The following is an 11,347-nucleotide window of genomic DNA, read 5'->3' as shown; positions in this document are numbered from 1 at the left end:
AATTTCTCATGAAGATTTCTGCATTGTTATGAGCTGTATTGAGAGAAATGCCAAAGTTAACAGTAATTTGTAAAATCAGTTGTAACTGTAAGTGAGAACAGTTGTCACAAGAATTTAATGGAAAAAGAAACATGGATAGTCTGTTGGGTTTTTGAGCCATATTATGACCATATATACAGTAGTCATTTTTTGGCACGACAATAGAGGGCAAAGAATAGTGACTGCATGAAATTCATGAGGACACATGTTTGGTATAAAGTTTATAACATAGTGGTTAAGAGCTTAGTTTCTGCAAATACCACGTCTGGGGTAGTATCATGGCCCTACCACTTAGCAAACCTCTCTATGCCATAGTTTTCTCATCTGTCACATAGATATACCAATAGTACCAACCGTTAAGACTCTTGTGAAGGTTAAATTATATTATATTTGTAAAGCACTGAAAAAAGTTCCTGAGCCTTGATGGGGCTCACCAAACATTAGCATTATCCATCTTCAACAAATACTCCACATGCTTTCATGAATGTTTCAAACATGCTTGGATTGCTCTAGAAACACAGTTTTATAGTGTATTGTGCAGTAACCCAATTTTCTCAGTAGTTGTTTCCTGGCATATGATAGATTTTTCATACTGTGAATGAAACTTTTTTTCAGAGTAAAAGCAAGAAAGCTTCACTAACAAAATGAAGATGCTGCTGATTGTATTTGTCCTAATCCTTTGGCCTGAAATATTGGCGGATCAGAGCCCAGGTACCAGTATATTTTATGTTTATTATTATTTAGGAAAACAAATCATTGTATGCCTCAGCAAACTTTTATTTTAATAAACAGAGAGAAAGAATTTGTTCACCAAAAAATCAAAGTAGACAGCATTTAGTAGTAGTTGCATGTGTACAATTTCAAGCAAACATAATCTGTCAAAAATGACAGAAAGCCATGGGCAAAAGTCATGAATTATGCTATACCTGGATAAAAAACTTTTAATGATTCATTGATTTGCTTAAGTCCCAGTGTTCTCTGAGTCTCTGTGAATAGGCAATCCATTTGCATGTAAGGTCAACTTGCATCTTGGCCTTAATAAATGGTAGGCAAAGGGAAAAAGGAACCCTACATGGAAAATACATTTTAGATATTTGTATGGCTAAACCATTGCCTTAATTTTCTTTTATGAACATGAAATACATATTATTTTTTTATGGGGAAGCGAGTATGAAAGATAGGTTTTAGGTTATTACTAAAAAGCACAGTTCAGAGAAGTATTTTTTACTCTGCACTGTGCTACCATAGGATTTTATGACCACTTTATGAGTTACTTTGAAAGAAAGAGCCAGTTGTTAGACATTTGGCAGAACATGACTGCTGATGGACTCACCGTTGGTAACTTCCCTTGCCCAGACCCTCTTTATCCACTAGTGCACCCACTCCCCAGGTGCTATGAATATTGCTTGGAACCACTCACAGCTGTCCCCATTTTCTCAGGAGACCTGATCTCAGCTGGGGAGTCACCTCATCTGGGTGGCTATGCCTAAAACCCTCCCCCAATTCCTGGGATTGTCTGAAGCCCATGACTGACTAATAAGAGGGTACAAAAAAACTGGCCCTCTGGACTAAAGTAAGGGACAACTCTGGTGCAATTTAGGCCAAGGCTAGACTTTGCCTGAGAATACATCATTCTTTGCTCCTTCCCCTGCCCTATCCTGCCCCCTTTGTCCTGCCTCTCCCTCGATCAAGCCCATGCGTCTAAATCCCTGTCTCAGGCTCTGCTTTTAGGGTTTCCGAACCCAAGATAGCTGATTGTTCTATGCCATTTCTAAAAGTTAGATGTTAGTTCACAGATGACTTTGGAACTTTTGGGGGTGCTATTATGCTGTCTCTTTTTTTAGTACAACAGCAGAGTTTGAGGTTCCAAAAAAAAGTCTCATTATTTCTGGTATAGAATTGAGAAAAAAATCTTCAGCTAACTTTGCTAAAGTCCTATTGTTTGACATTTTAGCAAAAACAAGTACAATTTCATTTATTTAAACTTCATAAGATGCTTTCTTTGGGATACTGTATTACCCTTAACACAGGACATAGTCTCCAATGAGTACTGTAGTCTAGAATGTAAAGGCTAAATTGGATTTTGTTTTTGTCTATTGTTGTTTTGTTTTGATAGGCCCTGAGTATGCAGATGTCGTGTTTCTGGTGGACAGCTCTGATCACCTGGGAATTAAATCCTTCCCGTATGTGAAAATGTTCATCAACAAAATGGTCAATGATCTCCCCATAGAGGCCAACAAATACCGTGTGGGCCTGGCCCAGTACAGCGACCAGCTCCACAGCGAGTTCTACCTGAGCACCTTCAACACCAGGAACCTCATGCTGAACCACCTCAAGAAGAGTTTCAATTTCATTGGCGGGTCCCTGCAGATAGGCAATGCTCTCCGGGAGGCTCACAAGACCTATTTCTCTGGACTTGCAAGCCAGAGAGACAAGAAACAGTTTCCCCCAATTTTGGTGGTCCTGGCTTCAGCCGAGTCGGAGGATGATGTGGAAGAGGCTTCTGAGGCCCTACGGAAAGACGGGGTGAAAATCATCTCCGTGGGGATGCAGAAAGCTTCTGAGGAAAACCTGAAGTCCATGGCCACGTCTCCGTTTCATTTCAACCTTCGGACAGTCAGAGACCTCAGCCTGTTTTCCCAGAACATGACACAGATCATCAAGGATGCAACTCAGTACAAAGACGGAACAGTTGATGCTGATGTAACAGGTAAGGAAGCCCTTGGTTGAGGAGGCAGGTGTGCAACCCCATGGGGATCTGCATCTCTCCATCCTCATCTCTTGCAGCTCATGTCCTGGTTTCATGATTAGCCATATTGTATTATTGAAAGTTTCCACACATGATGCTGGGCCTCACCTCTGCCTTTGCTTATGCCGTATTGTCTGACAGGAATCCTCTTGCCTCCTTACAGCCCGAATAACCCCTGTCATCATTCAAATCTCAACCCTAGAACTGTGTCCTCTTGGGAACTTTTCTTCCAAATTTCTTTTGGGGTCTCAAACTGCCTGTGTACACCTGTGTGATATTCCATTTTTGCCCCTGCCCTCACCAATGAAATGGTAGCACCATGAGGGCAGAATTGGCAACTTATATGTATCTCTGTATTCTTAGTGCCTAGCACAGTGCCCGACAATGAACTGGTGCTCAGTTTCTTAATGAGTTAATCAATGAATGTCTACAGATAAAGAAATAAGTTCTTGTCTGTTATCTTTCCCTGACATTCCTGGCGCAGTGAGGCACAGAGTCAATAATTAATGCCTGTCAATTAATCAGTTAATATATAATGTCACTAAATGAGAATGATAACCTGAGTATGTGACCCATTAGCACACGTTCATGCTTTGTGTTCAACAAGACAGAGAAGGGGATACCCTCAGCTGAACAATAAACCAATGCATATTTGAGGTCGACATGAATGGGCTGCAATCTTGAATCCTATATATGCTGTGTTGTCACATCCCTTCCTGCTCCAGTTATTTCCCTTAGAGGGAAAATTTCTCTAATCAGTGTTGAGAGCTAGTAAAGAAGAGTTTTGAGTTATCACCCCTCCCAACCAAATAGTCAGTTTGTGCTTACATTTTCTTATATCTAAGATGCACATTTTTCTGCATTATAATAATTTTTAAGTTAGCATGTGTCTTTTAGTAGTGCTTTTTTTTTTCCATTTCTGTAGAGCGGCCATTAAATGATGGCATCTTACAGTAGACTGGATCTTTGAATCAAAGAAATATTAGAAGTATTTCTAACAACTTCTGGGTATGAATGAGGTGTCAAGTTAAAAGCAGCTAGAATTGAACCGACTCAGTACCCTCACTTGTATAATTTAAGACCTCAGCTACCACAGTGCCCTGATATGAAATTCTCCCCCTACTTATTTTCTGAGAATCCCCAAGGGTGTCTCATGTGACCTCACAAATCCTTCCTCTAAGACTTTATCATCTATGTTAGTTGTGTGGAAATTTACTTGAGGGCAGCACTTTACCACTGCCATTGCAGCTGGTTTCCTTTGGGAGGATGCAAGTTCCCAGGTCAGAAAACTATCTTCTAGTATTCCTGTCTCCACTAGTGCCAGAACTGCCTTCCTTTCAGCCCCAGGGAAGCCCCTGTACTATTCATGCACCCATGATTCAGAACTTCTCACTTGAAAAATTGTTTTAGATGTGTTTTATGTGGCCTCTCCATGAAGATCCTGGACAGAACACCTTGAATGCAAGTAGTTTACTTGGGAGGTGATCCCAGGAAGTACCAGTATGGAATAGTGGAAACGAGACAGTAAACTACACATGCAGTGTTGATGAGCTGGCAAGACAGGCCCATACACATCTTGTGGGAAGTGCTCAATACATGTTCTATAATGATGAGAGGCTCCGGCCAGTCTATCCAGAGTAAGGTAGAAAGAATCTCCAGCATAGTGGATTTTCCTGACTGCCTCTGTGCTCAGTTGTTGATGGTGGGCCATTCTGAGCAGATATTAGCTAGTTCTAAGACCCATGGAAGCCACTTGATATGGTACAGAGTCAGAATAAAAAAATCCATACAAGGCAACTAACTGACCATGTTATCTTGGAGAAGTGATATTATCCTTCTGGGACTCAAAATAGCATCCTCATTTGTAAAATATGGGAATTCAGATGATCTTCCTTCCTGCTCTACCATTCTCTGATTCCATGGCTGTAGTTCTGTGTTGATTTAGTAATCAGACCAGATTAGGCTGCAATAAAAATAGAACCCCCCAAATAATAACTTTCTCTTGTAACAATATAGGATTAGTACTTAGGGTGACCAGTTGGCTCTCCTCCATTTAGGGACCCAGATTGATGGTGGTTCTTTCGTCTTCAAATATGACTTCCTAGATGCCCTTGGAATTGTCATAAAGCTAGTAGAAGGGGAAAAAAGATGGAAAATTGCTTGTGGAAGGGTTATGGCCAAACATGAAAGAGACTCCACCATTTCTGCTCACATTTCATTGGCCATATATTAGATACATGGCCATACCTAAGTGTAAGTGAGGCTGGGAAATCAGATCTAACTTTATGTCCAAGAAGAGGAAATGGGTTTTGATGAGCAGCTAGCAGGCTCTGCCATAGCTATGGTTGCCCTAGAGGCACCAGGAAGTCCCTGTCCCTCCACTTTCCCCATCCCTCACTCCTTTGACTTGAGGGAACTGAAGATGCCATAGTGCTGCCAAGAGAAGACATATCCTATGACCCTTTACTCTGGGAAACTTGGAGATCCTAGTAGAGCAAGATATTGCTTGACAGGACCCTGACCTTGCCTTGTAGAAGTTAAGAGCAAGAGTTTTGGAGTAAGGAAGATCTGGGTTCAAATCCCAGCTTGGACCCTTGACCTTGAGTAAATCATTTAACCTCTAAGCTTCAGTTCCTTTAGCTGTAAAGTGGGGATAATAATGCCTGCCTTATAATATGGGTGAGGTGACTTGGATGACATTTGGCACACAGTTCACACTTATTAATAGTAACAGCTATTTGCAGGTAAATACTAACCAAGCAGGCCATGCCAGGTGTTTGTTTTAGCTGACTGTGGAGTTCAGAGTAGATTGTAGATTTCTGAGATTTCTTTTTAATTTCTTAAACATTTTTGAGTTCCTACAAGGGAGCTGGAGAAGAGAGAGATAGGTAAAACATAGACATCTGCCTTCTAAGGCAACATACAGTCTAATGGGTACTTATTGGCAAGATTAAATTCATCTACTGACTATGCTTTCTATAGTTGTAGTTCATTTACCTGTGCTTAGAGTAGGCCTTTTGTGTGGACATGATATACTCTCCCCTGGGTTCCAGATTCATATAACCAACTGATTACTTTGCATCGCCTCTTAAATACCCAATAGTATCTCAAACTTAGTATGTCCAAAATGAACTCTTGAATTTCCCTGCAACTCGTTCTTCCTACCACCTTTCCCATCTTGGAAAATATCACCTTTCAGGCCAAAAGGTAGTTTTACCCACATTATCTTTTTTCATTCAACACTCATATCCAAGTTATCATCAAGTCCTCTCTGTTCTAGCTCTAAATCATGTGCCAAAATTATCCTTGTCGCTGTATCTTGGCTGCTGTAAGTACTATTATCTCTTTCTGATTGTTTCATAATTGATCTCCCTGAATTCATTATTTCCTCTTAGCAACTGGAGTGATCTCTAAAAGGCTTAGATCATGTGACTCCCGTAAGATCTGGGTCCTGCCTTCCTCTGACCACAGCCACTATTCTCCTTATTACTGGCTCCAGCCACACTGGGATCTTTGCTTTTCAGCTTTTTCCCACTCTTGCTATTCTTTCTGCCAGAATTGCTCTTCCTTCAGATCTCCAAATGGCTGGATCCTTCTCTTCATTTATATCTCAGCCCAAATGTTATCACATCAGAGAGAACCTCCCTAACTTCTTCATGTTCCAGGTAAGTTAGTCCCTATCCCACCCCCCCCCCCCCCCAGCATAGTCACCCAATTGAGTCACCTGTTTTAGTTCCTTTCTAGTCCTAATTACTGTATGGAAGAATAAAATCTAATTATTTGCCCACCCCATAGAATATGAGCTCCCTGAGATTTTTGATCACTCATCTCTGCATCCCAGCACTTAAAAGGGTGGTGGAGGTGGAATGGTGGTGGTGGGGATGGTACAGATAGTGGTAGTGTTTTAGTTTCCTTGGCTGCTCAAGCAAATACCATGCAGTAGGTTGACTTAAACAATGGAAATTTATTAGCTCGAGGTTTTGAGGCTAGGAAAAAGTCCAAATCAAGACATCATCAAGGCAATGCTTTCTTCTCAAAGACTGGCCTTCTGGGGCTGGCTGCTGATGGTCCTTGGCCCTGGGCTCCTCTGTCACTTTGCAATGCACATGATGGCCTCTCCTAACTTCTCCCTTCTCTTCTGGATTCCATTGACCGTCTGCTTTCTCTCTGTATGTCTGAATTTCTTTCCACTTATAAAAGACTCCAGTAACAGGATTAAGACCCATTTTGATTGAGTCGTGCCATACCTTAACTAGAAGTATCATCACCAAAAGGTCCTGCTTACAATGAGTTCACAGCCATAGGTGTGATGAGGTTTAAGAGCATGTTTTTCTGGGTTGCATACAGCTCCAAACCACCTCATGGCCATGGAGTTGATGGTGTGGTGATTGTGGTGGGTGGTAGAGGTCATAGAAACAGTGGTGGGATAGTGGTCATGGCGTCGTTGTTCCCTTTTCATATAGATGGAACAGCATATGCAAAGCCTCTGAAGTTGATGACCTTATAGGCCTAGTTAAGAAATCTTTTGTTCTAGTCCACTAAAAGAATATGTAAAATACCTTTCTCACTCAGGGCCAGTGGCTTATACTAATCCTTATACTTTTTCCTCTCTTCATAGTTCCATTCCCTGTGGCCTGTCAGAAAGATTCACTTGCTGACCTTGTGTTCCTTGTGGATGAATCACTTGGCACCACACAAAATTTAAGGTACCTGCAGAAATTCCTGGAGAATATTACTACCTCCCTGGATGTAAAGGACAACTGCTTGCGGCTTGGACTAATGAGTTACAGCAATCAAGCCGAGACGATTTCTTTTCTGAAATCAAATGCAACCCAATCTGAATTTCAGCAGCAAATCCAGAAGCTTTCTCTCCGGGTTGGAAAATCCAATGCTGGAGCTGCCCTTGAGAAGATGAGGATAGAAGGCTTCTCAGAGCAGAGCGGCAGCAGAAGGGCACAAGGGGTGCCTCAGATCGCAGTCCTGGTCACCCACAGACCGTCGGACGATGAGGTGCGTGAGGCAGCGCTGAAGCTTCGGCTGGAGGGCGTGACAGTGTTTTCCGTGAGCATCCAAGGGACTAACAATACCCAGTTAGAAGAAATAGTGTCTTACCCTGCGGGACAGACGATTTCCACACTGAATTCCTATGCAGATTTGGAAACTTACAGTAAGACCTTCCTGAAAAAGCTCCGGAATGAAATATGGTCTCAGATTTCTACTCGTGCTGAACAAATGGAACTTGATAAAACTGGTATGTTTTTAAGAATATTTTTTATCATAAAAGGATTATGAGTGGTTGCTTAGGGCTACAGGTGGATTATGGAACTTTCTGGAGTTATGGAAATGTTCTAAATTGAAATTTGGTGATGGTAGCACAACTCTATAAATTGACTAAAAATCGTGAAATGATACACTTTAAAATGGATGAATTTTATAATATGTAAGTTAATACCTCAAAAAACAGTAAACAAGTAAAATGTGTTAATTACAGAGTATCTTAATATTATGAACATAAAGAATAAAATTGCCTTTATAGGCAATATTAATATTTTCTTTATCTTCCAGTCTTCCTCTCCCCTCACTTCTCTCTCTCTCTCTCTCGTCTCTCTCTGCGCCCCCCCACTCAGTTGTGACAATGCACACACACACACACACACACACACACAGAGACGTTTTCAAAGAATGGTATTACATTTTATGTACCAGCACTGTCCAACAAAGCTTTCTATGATGATGGAAATGTTATATAATTATGTGTTCAGTATGACAGTCACTAGCTACATGTGGCTGTCGGGCACTGGAAATGTGGGTAATATAACTGAGAAACTCAATATTAAATCTTATTTAATTTTAATTCATTTTCCTTTTAATAATCATGTGTGGCTAGTGGCTATTGAATTAGACAGTGCAGGCATATACAGTTGGGTAATTTTTTGTTATCCGTTACAATTATATTTGGCCATGCATAAGAAAAGTGACCAACGTAACAGTGACTTACACAGGATAGAGTCATTTTTTTCTTTTTACAAACAGGTCCTAAGGTAAGCAGACTGAGCTGGTATGGTACACCACAGTGTCAAGGACCCTCTCTTCTACATTATCCTTTTGCTGTTTGTGGCCTTTATTCCCAGGATAACCTCATGAACCAAAGTAGCCTCTCCAGCCATCACTTTCACATCCAGTCAACGAGAAAGATGAAAGGGAAGGAAAAGGGCATGCCTCCAGTCCCTTTCCTAGGATACTCCTGAAAAGTTACAGACAGCATTTTTGCTTCTGTCCCATTGGCCAGAACTTAGTCACATATCACACCTAGTTGGAAACACGGGAGCTGGGAAATGCACTCTTTACTTGGGACAGTCAAGCACCCAGATAAAATGTGGGGATCCAATGAGTATAGAAGGAGAGATTGTATACTGAGGATAATCCATATTATCTACCTCACCTGCTTTTCCATCAACCATATATCATGAACTTTTGTCCATTTCCTTAAATATTCTTTTACAGCATTCTTTTCAGGTTGGGAATACTATTTTATCTTATGGATGTACTGTAATTTGTTTAGCCTATCCTGAATTATTGGCCCTATAGATCATTTCTACTGTTTGGCTATTATAAAAGTCTTGCAGATATCATCCTTATACCTCTATCTTTATGTACAACCATGATTACTTTCTCGCATTTTGATCATTTTTTTGTTATTTCCCCCCCATCAATCTAGTGATGGCTATCTTAGTTAAGATGCTTTTTGAATCCATAATAGTTTTACTGAGCTCTTTTCAAAACTATGTGCCAAGAGATGCTTGATGTGACTTTGAGCTTATCTAACCCTGAGAAATCTGCTACCTTCACTTACTTCCTCTGCAGATAAAAGGCTTCCAAACAATTAAAACTGGAATTCGGCAACACTCATATGGAGAGGAATTGGACTCTTCTGATATTAAAGGCTAATTTTAACTTCTACCAATCAGTTGAAGGCAGGTTGAAGGATGCATCCTGGGGCAGCCCTGGATTTCATCTGGCATGTGTACACTGCAAGGCAGCAGCCAGAAACAAGTCACCTATTTCCTCCTGAGTGATAGGTAGAGAAGAGTGGAGAGTGGCAGCCACCTTGATCTAGCACCAAATATGTGTGTCTCTCTCAGCAAGTTTATAATAATATGACAAAAAAAAACTGTTACTGTCATTATAGAAATTCTAAATGACAAGTTATGGTACCAAGGCTGGAACAAGGGCTTTCCAAGAGGGATGGCTCCCTTCCAAAGGCCTTACTGAGTGGTTTCTTATTACTTCAGTGGCTCTCAAATGTTCGTGCCTGTCAAAGGTTGGGTTCCTCAGCAGCAGATGCCAGACAAGGATCTTGTGAAATTTATATATTTGGAAGTATTCCCAGGAAAAACTGAAAAGTTGTCAGGAAGTAAGGAAGTGGGACCAGGAAGAGAAGGATGATAAGCAAAGTCCCATGGAGAATAAACTTGGCTTTATTCCAAGGAGCCATTCTAGAGACAGTGTAGGTCAGATCTTAGAGTTGTCTTGATCAAGGTCAATGTCGGGTCAGTGTAGCTAGAGAATTTATAGTCCAGCACACGTAGGGGAATATAAATTTCCAGATACTTCTGGCTCTTCCAGTGTGAGGCAAAGAGGGTTCCGGCCTGCCACAAAAAGACACAGGTACTAGCCATTGGGAGTGAAAGCACTGGGAGCAGCTATGTACAAAAATGGTAAAGAATTTGAGGGCATGTGGGCAGAGCACCAACAGAGTCTCCCGAGGAACTTGTTAATAATTCAGTGGCTGATTTCCTATCCTAAAACTGATGAATCAGTCTCTGAGGGCACCTGCATTTTTATAAACTCCCCAATGAGCTCATATCAGCAACACTTGAGAACCACTTCCTTAGTGATTTTACCATGGTCTTGAGTCTGGTTGCCAGCTTTGCATTTTCAGAATGATCAAAGCACAGAAAACCAATCTGTATCTGATTTAATCAGTGTTGTATCTGATACAACTGGCACTTAGTAGGTGATCAATTTATTAAATATAATGTCATTAAATCAAGGGGAGACCCACATTAACTTAACTCAAGAGACTGATGTATAGAAAATAATGACAATTATTTCTATAACAACAATGAAAGCTATCAGTGTCCAGAGGCCTGGAAACTCATGTCCTCTTGCTAGTACATTCTCTCTTGCAGACATGCCAAGTGTGAAGCTAAATCTCAAAAGACTACTGGGAGTGTATGGGATCAGAGAAAAGGAGTTAGTGTTATGATTGAAATGTCTAGTGGCATCCAATTCCAATGGGTAGCTGTTTCTATTTTTAAATGAATTATATGCATCTATATCTGTATCTGTCTCTCTATATAATTGTGCAGGTGAGACCTTGGGCCAGGGGACACACGCTATTCAGCACTGTCTAATCAAACTTTTTGTAATGATAGAAATGTTCTCTATTCTGTCCAATATGGTAGCTGCTAGCTACATGGGGCTATTAAGCACTTCAAATATGGCTAGTGTGATTTAGGAGCTGAATTTTTAATTTTAAGTCATTTACATTTACAT

At 40.8% G+C, this 11,347-nt stretch overlaps 1 protein-coding gene across 1 annotated transcript in view; it reads left to right on the top strand.

The window, feature by feature from the left end:
* Positions 1–683: 683 nt before the first annotated feature.
* COL6A5 (collagen type VI alpha 5 chain) overlaps positions 684–11,347 on the top strand; it is a 94,169-nt gene continuing 83,505 nt past the window's right edge. Inside the window, exons 1-3 of the mRNA XM_037845066.1 lie at positions 684–756; positions 2,156–2,749; positions 7,407–8,039. Coding sequence (XP_037700994.1) covers positions 684–756; positions 2,156–2,749; positions 7,407–8,039 — 1,300 coding nt within the window. The remainder of the gene's footprint in view (positions 757–2,155; positions 2,750–7,406; positions 8,040–11,347) is intronic.

The sequence above is a fragment of the Choloepus didactylus genome, chromosome 1 (assembly GCF_015220235.1).
Source record: "Choloepus didactylus isolate mChoDid1 chromosome 1, mChoDid1.pri, whole genome shotgun sequence".
Taxonomy (NCBI): domain Eukaryota; kingdom Metazoa; phylum Chordata; class Mammalia; order Pilosa; family Megalonychidae; genus Choloepus; species Choloepus didactylus.
The sequence above is the reverse complement of the archived record's forward strand: the minus strand, read 5'-3'. Positions and strand labels throughout refer to the sequence as shown.